The 15977-nt window shown below is 50.6% G+C and overlaps 1 protein-coding gene and 1 long non-coding RNA gene across 3 annotated transcripts in view; one reads left to right on the top strand and one right to left on the bottom strand.

The window, feature by feature from the left end:
* The first annotated feature begins 179 nt into the window (after nucleotides 1-179).
* LOC310769255 lies at nucleotides 180-1109 on the top strand. Its single transcript, XR_014551579.1, has 2 exons — nucleotides 180-287; nucleotides 704-1109. It is a non-coding gene; the product is annotated as an uncharacterized lncRNA (long non-coding RNA).
* NECTIN2 (nectin cell adhesion molecule 2) overlaps nucleotides 815-15977 on the bottom strand; it is a 94055-nt gene continuing 78892 nt past the window's right edge. Inside the window, exons 6-9 of one of the 2 annotated variants that reach the window (XM_083627485.1) lie at nucleotides 9381-9525; nucleotides 7963-8026; nucleotides 6213-6317; nucleotides 815-3686 (exon numbers count right to left, since the gene is read on the bottom strand). In XM_083627485.1, coding sequence (XP_083483611.1) covers nucleotides 3483-3686; nucleotides 6213-6317; nucleotides 7963-8026; nucleotides 9381-9525 — 518 coding nt within the window. In that variant the 3' untranslated portion in view covers nucleotides 815-3482. The remainder of the gene's footprint in view (nucleotides 3687-6212; nucleotides 6318-7962; nucleotides 8027-9380; nucleotides 9526-15977) is intronic. The other variant, XM_083627487.1, reaches the window with a different exon arrangement.

Below are 15977 nucleotides of genomic sequence, written 5' to 3'. Positions count from 1 at the left end.
CTCGCAGGCATGGCCGTGTCCCGCCGCTTCCGCTCCAAGAAACGGTTCGCTATTGGTTGGGCTCGCCGTCCCGTCCGCCCCGATTGGGCCGGTTATGGGAATGAATCCGGGCTCCTCTCGGCCATTGGTCTCTGATTCCGCGGGGCCGCCGCGTCCCCATTGGTTGTTTTTCGAACGGTGCTGGGGATAGGGTTCCCTGCCGCCTTGTCACTGGCTGCTTTTCTTAATGAAGAGGCGGAACGACCCCCGCTAAGCCAGCAAGGTCAGCTGCGGAGAACAGGAGCAAGGTCAGGTGGCCAACGAGCTGAAGGGGCAAGAGTGGCCCACAAAAAACCATAGAGTTTGGTAGGTGGGAGGAACTAAAGGGAAAAACCCCACGGGCGGCGCCATCTTCGTGAGCGCCGTTGAGTTCCGCGCGCCGAAGGTTTCCATAGTTACCCACATGGGAGGCTTGTAGAATCATCGTCTTTCCTCAAAGTCAGGCCAACGCCCAGAATGTTGATATATTCCATATATATATATATATATATAGAAATTGCTTCTTCCTCCCAATATATATATTCATGGGAACTGTAGTTTACCCTGCACCGAGCTACAATTCCCAGCACCCTGAGCAAACTGCACTTCCCACGAGTCTTTGTGAGGAAGCTTCATGCTTTCTATGTATGTTGTGGGTGTGATCCAAGGCTCCTTATTTATCTAGGCGTCAAATCAGTGGACGTCTCCAAACCCTCCCCAGGACACCTAGCCCACTGCAAGATATCAAATCAGATACTGTTCGGGCCCTCCTCACCCACAAAGCACGATGCTGTCATTACGAGGGTTTGAAAAACATTTATTTTTAAGAAACAACATTAATAAAAAGTTTATTTAAAAAAGAAGAAAGTCCATCTGTGTTCCCACTGAGATCTGTCCATTCAGCGTCAAGCAAAGGCACGAAAAGGGCATTGAGGGGAAAAGGCATCTTGTGTTTCAATCATTCCTTCCCTCAGACCCTGAGATTCATGGCATTAGTGTTAAGATCAGTGAAGTCAAGAGGAACAGGTAGTAAAAAACAATTGTAGTCACAATAAAAAATCCTGCAGCGCCAATCTGTACCTGCGCCCAGGGGAAACAGCAGCAGTGGCAAAAAGGCAACAACTAAAAACAGCAAACCTACAAAACAACCCTTCACATTTTCAGATCAGGAGCCCGGAAACCCGGGCAGCTCCTGAGCTCTTGGGGAACAGATTCACAATTCAAGTAGCAACCGGAGCCTGAGCTATAGGAAAATCATGCCAGTGGGAGTTTGTGGCACCAACCTCCCCACTCAAAAGTGGAAACTCTGAAACATGGAATGATCTCCGTGTATCCTCTTATGTGGGGCTGGGAGACCAGGGGACCGCCAGGCATTGCCAGACTACAACTCCCATCACCACCCCTTAGCGCTAGCAATGCTGGTAGAAGCTGCTGGGAGGCCAAGAACAACTAAAGGCCCATAAGGTCCCCACCAAACTTCTGGACAGTGACTAAATCTAGATCGGAGGTTGATTGACTGACTGACTGACTGATTGATTGATTGATTGATTGACTGCCAGATGTGCTGCAGACACCTGAAGGCTTCACAGCGACGTTGTACTGCAACAGTCACTGCCAGCCTAACTGGTCCTTGTTGGGGTAACAGGCGAGATCAGGCACAGCACTCCAAACTTGGGCTTGTGGACGAAAGTGGCCTCTTGCCAGCAACACAGCAACAGCAACCTGTGACTGGCAGCTTTTATAGGGAGCTGCCACATGACCTACTTTGCCCACCTGATGTGAAGATCCTTCCTTGCTGTTCTCCCTGCACTTCCCTCCTTTGGCCAGAGCCGAGTGGGGCAGCACAAGCTGCCTTGCCACCCTTCAGGTTCCAGGATTTGGCATGGGGTCGAGTCCTGATGATGTGCTGCAGACCCAACGAGAGATACCTGCGCAAGTCCGTCCCATTCCAACCCCCTTGCTAAAAAGGCTGTCACAGCTCATATCCCTGGTCCTAGTGCTAAATTGGCATCTTCAACACTGCAGTTGGGAGGCAGCCCAAGCAGGGATGTCCTAGCGCCTTTTTAAAAAGCAGTCATTGCAGAGACCTGCCCAGCCACCCCTTGAATACCGCCGCAGAAGGAGATGCCACTCACCCTTGGCTCTCTGCAGGAAGGCTACGAGGCGTATTCTATTGCAGCTGACACCTCCTGGGGTGTGTGCATATGGTTGCTTGGGGAGGAGAGCTCAGCTTTCAACAGCAATACACCCTATCTTTTGCACTCACTCACATGGGGAACCCCCAACTCCCTGGGGCTGGCAGTGTAATTGGGCAAGGAGGAAGCAATACTCTTGGGTGCTTGGTGGGAGACGCCATGCACAGTTGGGAGTGCATGCCAAGATTGTTTCGAGGACACAATGAGAAGCGGAGTACCCGCGACTAGTTGCCCACCCCGTGGCCAAGGCATCTAGCACGTCAAACCCCAAAGATGGCTAACACTGTGGTGGTGGTTGCCAGGCACCTGGCAGGCATTTCTTGTGCCTTCTGGAAGGAGCCTAAACGTTCACCAAGGTGTGATCATGTCATGTGAAGATCCAATCGTATCTCGGAGTCTGGTCTAGAGAGAAAAAGCTCTCGTCTGGTGGTGTTCTGTTCCAGAGTGCAGACGGAACTGCACGACTGAATCTCCCCCACCCCAACACACATGGAAAACTCTCCACCCAGAGAAAACTAGATGCTGGGGGAGTCTAGCCAAGACTTCTTCCCAACATGCCCGTTTTCTATGCGTAGGATTCTTTTCCCTTTTGGGGGTGGCGGGGAGCAATCGGGCAAGCTCCATCTGCAATACAAAGTGGCAAAGCCCAAGAGTCATCATTTTACCAGGTGCCAGGCATCTAGGCAGGAGAGGTTAATACAGGGGCACCAAGAGAATGGGGGGTGGGTACCTAAGGAGGTATAAAATCCACTCCTCCAACTGGCTTTGGCAGGAGTCAACAGCAGGAGTCAATAGCTAGCTCCCCACGGGGGGAGAAGCTGCAAGAGGTACTTGGCCCCTGTATCCATGCATGGGAAGTGGTTGAGGACTCTGGATTCTACTGTAAATGTAGCATTTGTCCGACAGCCAGATGGCTCAGGATCAGGGAAATTTGGCTCAGGAAGGCCCACTAGACTTTAGGGGAGGCTGGGAGGGTATAAGCCGCCATCATGCCCATTTCAAAAGGCAAAAGATGAAGGCACTACGTATGTTTGGCATGGTGGGACAGCTCTGGCCTGGCTGGAGAAGGAACAGAAGGAATGAGAAGGCCTGCTTGGAGCAGGACGTGCTCCTGCCCATCTAAGGCACACGAGAAACCCAGGATTTTCAAGGGAACCACACTGGGCATCTAACAGGATATAGCGTCAAAAGAAGCAGCATCTCTCCAGGACCAGCGCGAGATACAGCATCCTCATCTCCGGGCCTCGGGTGGAAATCCAGCCTCAGGGCTCAGACATACATAGCCCTGGACATGATAAAGGCCTTGTCAGTGGGCATGGGAGCCATGGCGGCCTCTTCCTCCGTGGCTGCGAAGGAGAGCGCGTCATAAATGGGGTTGATCTGGTCCAGATACTCGTCCTCCATGCTGGGGCCAGCGTCTGCCGCCGCCTCTCGCTCTTCCAGCGTCGGCAGCTCGTGGTATCGTGGGGCCTCCTGCAGAGGGAAGGAATGGATTGGTGGTTTGGAGGGAGGGGTATTTACCAGTGGCGTAGCGTGGGGGGTGCAGGGGGGGCGGGCCGCACCGGGCGCAACATCTGGGGTTAGGGCAAATCCATGGGTTAGGGGGCGCAAATCCACGGGTTAGGGGGCGCAAATTCACGGGTTAGGGGGCGCAAATTACTTGCCTTGCCCCGGGTGCTGACAACCCACGCTACGCCACTGGTATTTACTTAACTGCAACTGCTGTCCCCCCCCCCCGCCCAACATCCCTTGTTGCATCCCACAGTGTTTACACTGAGGTGGGTGGGAGGCTGTGATGGTGGACCCAGGTTTCTGAATTTGGTTCCCGGAGCTGGAGGCTTGGCTTGGAGATGGGAGCAGCCAAATCTGGACTGAAGTGGAGACCGTGCTGCTCTGATGACCAAGCCAGGGCCTGATAACCATGTCATGGCTTCCCCCATGGAATTCTGGGAGCTGTAGTTCACTAAGGGTGCTGAGCTGACCCCCTATTCCCCTCCCAGAGCTGCAGTTCCCAGGGTGATTTGGCAATCAATCCCTCTGCAAAGGGAACTCTGGGAAGTGCCTATATGTGACTGGAAAAAGCGTCTCCTAAGGGTCTCCTACTCTCAGGACCCTTAACAAACTACAGCTCCTAGAATTCTTTGGGGGAAGCCATGACAGTTTAAAGTGGTATCATAGCTCTTTAAATGTATGGTGTGATGGTGGCCAGGCCAGGCCAACCCAGAGGCATCATCCTGGCTGCCAGTCACAGGGGTCAACATTGCATGCTCTCTCTGTGCTGAGCTCAGCTAACGTGGCCAGGCCCCAGCCCCAGACTAGGGGGGCCCTGGCTAAAGCTGTGGGGGCTGGATAAACACGCCCCCTAAGGAGCCGTGCCACAAGGGACTTGTGTCACAGACTATGTGGCACCTATTTCTTGTTCTTTCTTGTAATCAGGGCTGGCCTAAGACATTTTGCTGCCTGAGGCAGAGCAACAAATGCTGCCCCTCCCTCACAAGTCAAGGTCTCCAAAGCTCACCAAGGTATTTTGGGACTTAATACAATAATAAAATATATAACAGTTCATGGCCCCTTCAAAACACCACAATTCAGCTGTCTGAGGTGGACATTTGACACTGCCCAATGGTTGGGCCGGCCCTCTGTGTTGCCTGTTGGTGTGCACAGAATTAGTATATTGATTCTGAAGGTAAAATAAAGACACCCCTGACCGTCAGGTCCAGTTGCGGATGACTCTGGGGTTGCGGCGCTCATCTCGCTCTATAGGCCGAGGGAGCTGGTGTTTGTCTGCAGACAGCTTCCGGGTCATATGGCCAGCAAGACTAAGCCGCTTCTGGCAAATCAGAGCAGTGCACGGAAACACTGTTTACCTTCCTGCCGGAGCTGTACCTATTTATCTACTTGCACTTTGACATGCTTTCGAACTGCTAGGTGGGCAGGAGCTGGGACCAAACAACGGGAGCTTACCCCGACCTTCTGATCGGCAAGCCCTAGGCTCTGTGGTTTAGACCACAGCGCCACCCACGTTCCTCTTGATTCTGAAGAGTACCTGGCAAACAAACATATCTGGAGCTAGCTCAATTGTGTTGGAAACACAGGTCACCGTTTGTGGGAGCAGCTAGTTTGAAGGGCAGATCTGTTTTGACCAGCACTATGAAGCACCGTGCAATCCAAGAGGCAAACGCCAGGATCCTAAGCAATGCTGCTGAGAATCCAGAAGCACAACCTCAGATTATAGCCAGTGTAATGCTTTTGTGTCTGCAAAAGTGTGTAGCAAAGGAGGGATGCTGAAGCAGCCCCTTGCCCTCTGCTCCCTACTCATCTTGCTTGGTCCCCCTTTCTATATTGTAGAAAACTCACCAAGCCTTGCCCACAAGTTTGCAAATTAATTGCTACGTTTTGCAGCCATAAGGACTAGAAACTTTGAGGACTTTAAAAACAAAAAGGAAGCCATGAGTCTCAGGATTCTCTGGTGTGCACTCGACAACCAAATCCCACGCTCTGAGAGGCACGATCGCAGATGGGCAGGATACATCCTGGGAGTTGTGTGTGTTTGTTATACTGATCTTCCTCATGGGGCCCTGGGGTCAGCATGGGCTATGTTATGTACTGAAGTTCTCACCTTGGGCCAGCAGGGGGATACTGTAGATAGTTATGCAAATAAGGGATCGAAATTGACGTTCAGTGATTGGATAGTTTTAGAAAATTGTTACAGTTACGTTGTACTGGAGCTCTATATAAACAGGCTGACTGAACCCTTCAGTTCAGTTCTGTTCTGGCCTGTGAATAAACAAGAGCTGTTTGAAGAATCGCTGTGTCGTCTGATATGTTCACCCACAACTTAACAGGCTAGGTTTTCTCTCCAAGGCAAACCCAAGAAGCTGAATCTCAGAGTGTCAGAGCGGATCCCGTTTCAGAGGGCTCAGTCTCCTTGACTGCACCCCTTGTGCTCAACGCGGGCTCTTCCCTAGAGAAAACTCCTTGGCACGGGCTCCCCCTCACCTCCATTGCAGTGGCAGCGACCCCGCCAAAGAGATCGTCTGTGGTGCTGGGTTCATAAAAGGGTGCTTTGAGCGGGATACTCTCAGCCTCACTGGGAGTAGGGACCTGGAATAAACCAGAGATGTGGGATGAAGACGGGAGGGGGCAGCCTGAACTGCCGGAGGAAGCCAAGAGAGAGAAAAAGCTCCCTTCCCAGAGTCAGAATAAATTCCAGGATACTCTCAGCCAGAGAGGGAGAGAGCCGCCAGCACACACAGAATTGCAATAAGTTCCCTCCCCATCCATCCCTGGTCGCCTTTGCCTGTCTGAAGGGCTTCTTAAGATTCAGCCAGCCACCTCCTAACCTGCTGCAGGAAGAAACTGCTGCAAGCAACCCTGCCCAAAAGCTTCACCAAAGCCTCCGGCGTCTCTTCGTCCTCAGCCAGCCATGGCAGGGCATGCGTATCCTGCCATTTCATGCAAGCACCGCAGATATTTGCTCTGGGAGCCAACGTTCATTGGAGACTCCCAGCGTTCTAGTTTTTATTTTCTAAAAAGCAAGTTGCTAGGCCTTATGGTTTGCAAAGAGAGCTTTGCCCGAGAGTGGGCAAAGCCTGCTGAAATCACAGCCTAAGAAGCCCTGCTGGGTTAGGTCAGAGGCCCACTGAATCCAGCATCCTGTTCCCACCGTGGCCAGTCAGGTGGGAAGCCCAGAAGCAGGATCTGAGCACAAGAGCAGCCAGAGGGAGTAAATAAGGCTTCCAGCGACAGAGAGAACATGCGTTGCCCCACTGAGCTCTTGGCCTGGCCCCAGGAAGAGCAGAAACAGAAGGGAATAAGCAAAAAGCAACAGATATTGCACACACTTCAACAGTGAACAGGTACATTAAAACCCAGCTTTTCTCACTTAAAGGATTATTATTATTCTTCTAACCCAGTCAGATGGGAGATGATGATGATGATGATGATGATGATGATGATTAACAGCATCCTCTTTCAGCACAGAGTACAAACAGCCCTGGAAATTAGTAGGTTGATGATTGCTAAGCATGCGACGGATGGGTCTTGGCTGCGCAGGGGTGGCTTGGCCAGCGCCAAGGACGACATTGCCAGGTAGCTGCTGCTGAGCCCTGCAAGGTCTGCTCCCTGCATTCTCTGGCCATTTCCCACCACACCTGGGAGGGACGTTGGCCAACTTCAGCTACAAAGGCAGCTTCTGTGGCTCAGGATGCCTAGAGGCCATCGAGGTAGGTAGGACATCGTTTTGGGCAGTCTTCAACAACCGGGCACCCTCCAGAGGTTCTGTGCTGCAATTCCTATCAGTCCCAGGCAGCACACCCCACTTCGCCCTGAAGCTCTTTGGGGGCAGGAGGGGGGCGGTCTATGTTGGGCCAGCCAGTGTCTATTAGCCTAAAGTACCTCATGCAGTTGGCAGGTAGGGCTGGGGGTGGAGAAGGACCATTTGTAGATACAGGGAAATGTGAGCCATCATTAACACCAGGGTCAAATACACAGGGCCTTCCTTGCCCAATGGCACCCAGTGAGTTTGACGGCTGAGCTGGGAAGGATTTGACTCCATCTCCCTTTAGTACAGGTCCTCCCACTTTTGTCCCGGGCCCCAGCTCTGCCCTAGAAGTTATCACCTGGGATCTGCAATTCGCATGGGGACACTGTTATAATTTTGTCCCCCAAAAAACCAGTCCAAGAGACCGAAAAAATAACCCCGTGTGTCAGGAGCATATCCTGGCTACTTCAAGCCACAGATACTTACCGGTTCTGTTTCGTCAGACAATTGGCAGGGTGGGGGCGGCTTGTAGGCAGGTGGTCCTTCCTGGCTGCAAAGACGGCAGGAAGGAAGACGGTCAGGTGAGGATGTAAACTGCCAAACCACTGACTACCAGGCCTGGCTGGCTGGAGATAATGTGCTTTAATGTGCTTTAGGTGGGTCAAGGGAGCCATGGACTCCGAAAGGTTGAATGCCACTGCTCTAGGTAGTGGGTGTTAATCTGAGTTCAGATTTGCACCCCAATGGGTAAAGAGATGCCAGCGAAAAGGGCCACCTACTCAAAAGATGGTAGGCCAGATTTAAAAGGTTTGTTGACACCCAGTCTCTGGTCTTCCAGATGTTGCTGACTTGCATCTCCCAAAAAAGCCCACTCAGCGCTGGACAATGGTCAATGGCTGGTGGCAACTGAAGTCCAACAACATCTGGCAGGCCAGAGAGCCCCTGCGATAGAGAATCAAAACGGTAGGCCTATGATAAAGGAATAGCAAAGGACCTAGGCAAACAATGCAGACGGAAAAGTGCATAAATAATTACATCCATCGCCAACCTGGTGGCTTCCAGATTTTTTTTCCAAATGCTTTTTATTGATTTTCACCTGGTGATATTGTAGCCATCCCGTAAACACATATTTTATATTATCATATGGTTTTAGTCTCCACCCATTCTCAGTTTTCACTAAAATATCTTCATAGGTTACTCTCTTTCCCTCCATGTTTATTTTTTTTATTGTCAACACCTCTATCGGAGATGGTGGTGGCTTCCAGATGTTTTGGACCGCAAAACATCTGGAAGCCACCAGGTTGGCAAAGGCTGAGCCAATCCCCTAGAAATTTGGGTCACTGTTCCTGCGTTGTAGACCCACCATATTGATTCTCTGTTGGGGCCTCACTGCGAGAAGCCAAGTTACAGGGAACCAGGCAGAAGGCCTTCTTGGTAGTGGCACCCGCCCTGTGGAATGCCCTCCCACCAGATGTCAAAGAGAGCAACAACCACCAAACTTTTAGAAGACATCTGAAGGCAGCCCTGTTTAGGGAAGCTTTTAATGTTTGATGGATTACTGTATTTTAATATTTTGTAGGAAAGCTGCCCAGAGTGGCCAGGGAAGCCCAGCCAGATGGGTGGGGTAGGTATGTATGTACGTATGTCTAAATAAATAAATAAATAAATGTTGTTGTTATTAATGAACTAAACCATTTTCATTTGTTTCAGTTAGAGTTGTGCGAGCCTGTGGTGTTAGTCGCCAGTGACACTTCACCTGCCCAATCTGAACCCAGACCAACCGTGGCAGGAGGATGAGGAGGAGAGGTTATCCCTTTCTTGCCATGCCCCGTTGCCCATCTCCCAGCCCCCCTGCGCTCTATCTGGATCCTGGCCCTCAGCCCCGAGCAAACTGAGCCACTCACTCGTCCTCCTCGCGATCCATCCGGTTCTTCTGCTGCTGGCGGCAGATCAGGATGCCGGTGGCCACCACGGCCACGGCCACGATGGCCGCAATGAGGCCACCAATGATCCCCCCTGTGGTGCCTGCCCCTTCCATGTTGGGCTTATCTGGACAAAAGAAAGAAAGAAAGAAAGCAACGCTGTGAATCAGAGGCCCATGTGAACATGTGTTGCGCATCAGGCTGCTTCAGGAGTGGGGGCGCTTCGTTCCTGTAGGTGTTGTTGGGTGGCATGGACAAGATCAGGGGTGATGTCTGGAGCCAGAGTCAGTCGTATGTCAGAAAAAAAAATACCCAGTGTCATTGAAGTTAACTCTTTATTCAAAGAAACCAAAGCAGTGCAGGGTCATGTTGTGCAGATGCCTGATGATCGTCTCCCAAAGCAACTACTCTACTCCGAACTTAAAAATGGGAAGCATAATGCTGGAGAACAACAAAAGAGGTTTAAAGACTCTCTCAAGGCAAATCTAAAAAAAAGTAGGATAAACACCGACAACTGGGAAACACTGGCCTGCGAGTGCTCCAGCTGGAGAACAGCCTTTACCAAAGGTGTCGTGGGTTTTGAAGACGCTTGAACTCAGGACGAAAGGGAGAAACGAGCTAAGGGGAAGGAACGCTTGGCAAATCCACACTGTGATCAACTTCCGCCCGGAAACCTATGTCCCCACTGTGGAAGGACGTGTAGATCCAGAATTGGCCTCCACAGTCACTTACGGACTCACTGTTTTAACTGTGTTTATCGAAAACAATCTTACTCGGTTACGAGAGATCACCAAAGAAGAAGAAGAAGAAGAATGATCCCAGCAACTCTTCCCAGTAGGTCTTGCCCCAATGAGGCAGCTCTGAGGACTAAAGGTCCCTACCTTCCCACTCCTCTCCAAGGTTCCTTTCCCTGGTTCCTTCCCCAACAGCCTAAGGCTCCATCGTCTTGTCTCTCTTTGCTCTGCCCTCTTCTTTTCTCTGCATGTTCTGGGAGATCAGGCGGGAGGGGAACTGGCTGAAGCAGGACAGAGGGACTCCCTGGATTCTCCAGCAGCCAGCCTCATCTCTGTCTCTTGGCCCTCTTCCTCTCCTGCCTCTGATTCTGCACTGCTCTCTGCCCCAGTCTCTTCCTGCTAACCAAACCCTGTTGCCTCTTCAGCTTCGGACAGCTCCTCCTCCCAGTCTGCACCCTTTGACCAGACATTGCCATCCCGCCTTCAATAACTGGCTCTGGGCCTTCTTCCCCTGGGGGATCCCCAGCTGGTGTCTCCCACCACTCATCTACATCCAGCCATGACAGGTAAAGGAAGTTGTAGTTCCGCAAAATGTGGCAGGCTACAAGTTCCCCATTTCTGACGTACGCAAGACATCAAAACCCCCCTCAAACATTCAGAAAATCCACCGCTGTGGCACCCAGGAGCAGAGAAGCTGTAGCTCTCCAGATTCCGTCAGGCCACCGGTCTGATCCAGCAGGGATCTTCTTATGTTCTTAGGAATGATGGGAGTTGTAGTCCAACAACATCAAGAGGGCTGCAGCTTCCCCCCTCCTGGGCTCCTTCCCAGGTCAAAGGATAAGTCTGCGTGGAGCTGGCACCAAAACACAATTTTAAAAGCAGGCCTGAGAGTGATGGCCACACAACTGTCATCTGTACCTGGAGTCACCCAATTCCACCAAGCAGATCTCACAGGTGAAAATCATTCTTTTAAAAAAATAAATCCTGCACCAAGGTAATCCAAACTGTGCAACAGGAAAAGGCGAATTCAGCTACCTGTATAACTTATGCAAAAAAAGAGGAGAGAGAGCGCATTTGCATGGGTTTTTTTTTATTTTTATTCAAAATTAAAACAAGACATATTATACAAAAACATATCATCCTTGTTTCCCCCCCCCCATTCCCCCCCCACAAAACCCCACCCCCACCCCCGACTTCATTCCAGTCTTTGGTTTCTCTGAGAATGCTGTTTTCTGCATGTTACAAAGTTGTACAGATCCTCAAACTATTTAGCTGATTATTACCAATAAAAAGTTTGTGAACGTTTATTCAAAACCAGCCAAGGAGTCCAGTTCGCTTCGTTGCGTCTTCAGATACTTTGTAAAGGGTTCCCATTCATCTTTAAAGTCACAGTTATCCTTGTCCCGTAGCTTGTATGTCAGTTTTGCCAGTTCTGCATAGTCCATCACTTTTTCTTGCCATGATTCTTTAGTTGGGGTTTCTTCAGTCTTCCATCCTTGTGCTACCAGAACTCTCGCGGCCGTTGTTGCATACATGAAGATGTTTTTCAGCTTTTTTGGCAGGTCTTTCCCTACAATCCCCAACAAAAATGCCTCGGGTTTTTTAACAAATGTTAAATGGAACATTTTCTTCAAGCATGGTTTTCTTTCCTTTTCACAATTTCCTACAAACATGGGGATGAGGCAAGGCCTCTGGTTATTGGAAGTCTCTTTCAGCAACTGCTGCTCTGAGATTTCAGCTGGTCAGGTGGGGCTCACCTGTTTCCAAGCCTCCCCTCTGAACAACTGTGGCTAGAAAAGGAACTCTCAACAAATGCCAGGATGAATGTGTGGTCTCCAATTACTGATGCTGCAAATGGTCACCGTGCTGATTTTGCACAGGTTTTAAGCCATAATTTAGTTCCCGGCCTGTAATTTTTCCATTTACAGTAATGGCATTTAAGTGTTTACAACCTCTCTGCGGCAGGGGTGGGAAACCTGCATCCCTCTCATCATTCCTGGTCATGGGCTACGCTAAACTGAGCCTGCGAGGAAGCTGAAGCTCTGCAACATCTGGAAAGCCAGAGGATCCCCACCTCTGCCCATGTGCCTATACAGTGGTACCTCGGGTTACATACGCTTCAGGTTACATACACTTCAGGTTACAGATTCCGCTAACCCAGAAATAGTACCTCGGGTTAAAAACTTTGCTTCGGGATGAGAACAGAACCATTAGCTAAAGTGGTGCTTCAGGTTAAGAACAGTTTCAGGTTAAGAACAGACCTCCAGAACGAAGTTCTTAACCCAAGGTACCACTGTATATATTCCTCTCATCCAAAGATAACAATTCATGCAATACAGTCATACCTCGGGATGAATACACTTCAGGTTGAGCATTTTCGGGTTGCGCTCTGCGGCGACCCAGAAGTAACGGAATGTGCGCCGCTCGCACATGCGCAGACGCTCAAAATGACGTCACACGCATGCGCGGAAGCGGCAAAACGCAACACGCAGATGCGCAGTCGCGTGTTATGTTCGCTTCAGGATACGAACGGGGCTCCGGAACAGATCCCGTTCGCATCCAGAGGTACCACTGTAGATGACGTGGATTCTAGTCTGCAAAGCACCATGCCCCCAATACATGTCTAAATCTTTAAGGTGCCGCAAGACCCGTTACTGTTTCTGCTGAATTGTGACCGTAGAATTGTAGAGTTCAAAGGAAGCACGGGGGTCATTGCGTCCAACCCTCTGTAATGCAGGGATCTTTCTGGCCAACGTGGGCCTTGAACATGCAGCCCTGAGATTAAGAGTCTCGTGGCTCTTATAAACACACAGCCCTGCATCTCACAGAGCAGAGGGCTCTCCGTGGCTGCCGGCCACAATGGCTGTGCTCTGCTTCCACAGCCAGAGGAAGCAAAGCTTCCGAATACCAGTGGAAATCGCAGGAGGGAAGGGTCTCTCTTGGGCTCAGGTCAAACTTGCAGATTTCCCTGGGTGATCCCACGTGAGAATAGGATGCTGGATTATATGGGCTGCAGGCCTGATCCATCAGGCCCTTTTTATGTTTTCATGTAAACCCAGAACAGGGCTTTAACTGGCCGGGATTCTACATCGTGTTTTTTATTATTATTATTATTTCTCTTACTCTCCAATCTTCAACCACTAGGTGGCACCTTAATTCTACGCTGCAGATTAGCAATTGCAGGGGGTTTGTACTGGCAGATAGGAAGGTTGAATGGACTGTGATTCACACCACAGAGGGAAAGCAAGCAGCCCGGTTTCTGCCCCCCCCTGGTGCCCCCACCGCACCCATCCTGCTGCAGTTTCAGGGAATGGACTTTTGGGGAAGGATGAGGGCAAAGCATTCTTCCAAGTTGGAATTCCTGCCCATGGGAAAAGAGCAGGGAGGGAACACATAAGAGGCTCCCCCATGACCCAAGTCTAGTTCTAGGGATGGCAATCTATCGATTAGAGAGGGCTGCACTGTTATTTATTATTCTATTACTTATTAGATTTATGCACAGTCCTCACTGCAAGATCTCAGGGCGGCTCACGAGATAAAACGCCAAGCAAAAGCACAAACAAAACAACTAAAGCTAAAACATTCAGACTGACGTCATCCACCGCACAGCTGCCCTGTGCAAAATCAGGCACATCGGGCACCAGGAGAATCTCAGCTATCATAGTTTTCAACAAATATATATCTGCCACTCCCATCCTGAATTGTTTGCGACGCAACAAATGGCTGCAAGCAATCAATATTTATCCGCCAAGTTTCTAGCCCTGAACACTCGGAAGCGTAGGGGTGAATCGCTGCCGAAATCTCGGAAGGCGCAGATCAGGATTCCCGCTAGCCAGGTTGCCTTCCTTTCGCCGCGGTTAGCAAGGAGCGATATAAATTATGCAAAATAGAGATGTATGGAGGCGAATGAGCTCAGCGTGCATAATTCATACGGCCTGTAATGCGCAGCTTTTCTTCGGCACACAATTGATGTTTTAAGCATAAGGGTGAAGGCAGCCCTGAGAGGGGATGAATGCCGGGATTTTGCCTTTCATCTCTCCTCAGTGCTTTGAAGAGAGCGAGGCCTGATGGCTACAGTGTGTGAGTCTCTCTCTCTCTCTCTCTCTCTCTCTCTCTCTCTCTCTCTCTCTGTGTGTGTGTGTGTGCGTGCGTGTGCAGAGGTGCATGGGAAGTTTCTGGGTTACAGGCCCCTGTTATGAAAAAAAATAAAGAATGAGGTCCAGCGGTTAAGCTAAGGTCACTGACCTTTTTGGCCAGTAGGCGCATTTACGATTTCAAGAGAGTGTTCAAACAACCCTTTGAGTTGTTCTCCCACCCGCCCAACCGCACATGCGTACACAAACACACTTGGCTTTTCTACAGAGTCTGGGTAAAAAGCATACCCTCCAACTTTTCTCCGATGAAAATAGGGGTGTCCATGCCTGTAGCGCTGTGGGTTAAACCACAGAGCCTAGGGCTTGCCAATCAGAAGGTCGGCGGTTTGAATCCCCGCAACAGGGTGAGCTCCCATTGCTCGGTCCCAGCTCCTGCCAACCTAGCAGTTCAAAAGCACCTCAAAGTGCAAGTAGATAAATAGGTACCGCTCCGGCGGGAAGGTAAACGGCGTTTCCGCACGCTGCTCTGGTTCGCCAGAAGCGGCTTAGTCATGCTCGGCCAATAAAGCGAGATGAGCGCCGCAACCCCAGAGTCGGCCATGATTGGACCTAATGGTCAGGGGTCCCTTTAACTTTACCTTTATGCCTGAAAGCATGGACAGTCACTGCCAGTCAGGGCAGGCAATACTGACTGAGATGGGTAAAAAAAGTAAAGGACCCCTGGACGATTAAGTCCAGTCAAAGGCGACTATGGGGTTGCGGCGCTCATCTCGCTTTCAGGCTGAGGGAACCGGAGTTTGTCCACAGACAGCATTTCCGGGTCATGTGGCCAGCAGGACTAAATCGCTTCTGGCACAACTGAACACTGTGATGGAAGCCAGAGCACACGGAAACGCCGTTTACCTTCCTGCCGCAGTGGTACCTATTTATCTACTTGCACTGGCATGTTTTCAGACTGCTAGGTTGGCAGGAGCTGGGACAGAGCAACGGGAGCTCACCCCATGTTGGAGATTCGAACCACCGACCTTCCAATCAGCAAGTCCAAGAGGCTCGGTGGTTTAGACCGCAGCGCCACCCGCGTCTGAGATGGGGCATTGGCCTGACTCAACATAGATTATGTTCTTATGTGTTGGGTCTCTGCGACTGCACCTTTTTACTGGCCTGCCAGGGAGAAATGAAGCAAATGAAGGCATGTGTGTTTGTGTGTGCTTGCATCACTTTTTCTTGCCAGTCAAAGCACCCAACTGCTCAATTTCCTCCTGCTTAAGAAGGCGACAACCCCTGTCATTCGTCACTGCCGTCAGACGCTCTGGGGCTTTTCATGGCACAGGGCATCCCGGCTCTGCCCATCACATGCCAGAAGCTTGCGCAAGGCCGATCAGGAAAGGAAAGGAAGCAAAACACACATACACACCCTCAACCCACAGAGAAAGTGTGCTCCTCTCCCCTCCCTTGCAGTGGAAACTTCATCAGGACTAGAACCTTTGTCCTGGCTACCTGGAGCTCAATTTTTATGCATGTTTCTCTCTTTTTGGGTCAGACTTCGTGCATTCTCTCACTGGGCGGCCTTGCACAAAATCGGCGTCAGCTCCCTTCTGCATTATGGGGATAATAACTACTACTTCACAGAACTGTTAGAATAATGTACATAGGGATAATGAGGCAACGCATGAGGAGCACTTTTAAATGAAATTAGAGTCGACAGCAGGCTTAAAAAAAAACACAACCCTGACCCATCTTGCTGCTGTGCC

This window comes from Podarcis filfolensis (genome assembly GCF_964270895.1).
Source record: "Podarcis filfolensis genome assembly, chromosome: 8".
Classification (NCBI taxonomy): Eukaryota; Metazoa; Chordata; class Lepidosauria; order Squamata; family Lacertidae; genus Podarcis; species Podarcis filfolensis.
The sequence above is the reverse complement of the archived record's forward strand: the minus strand, read 5'-3'. Positions and strand labels throughout refer to the sequence as shown.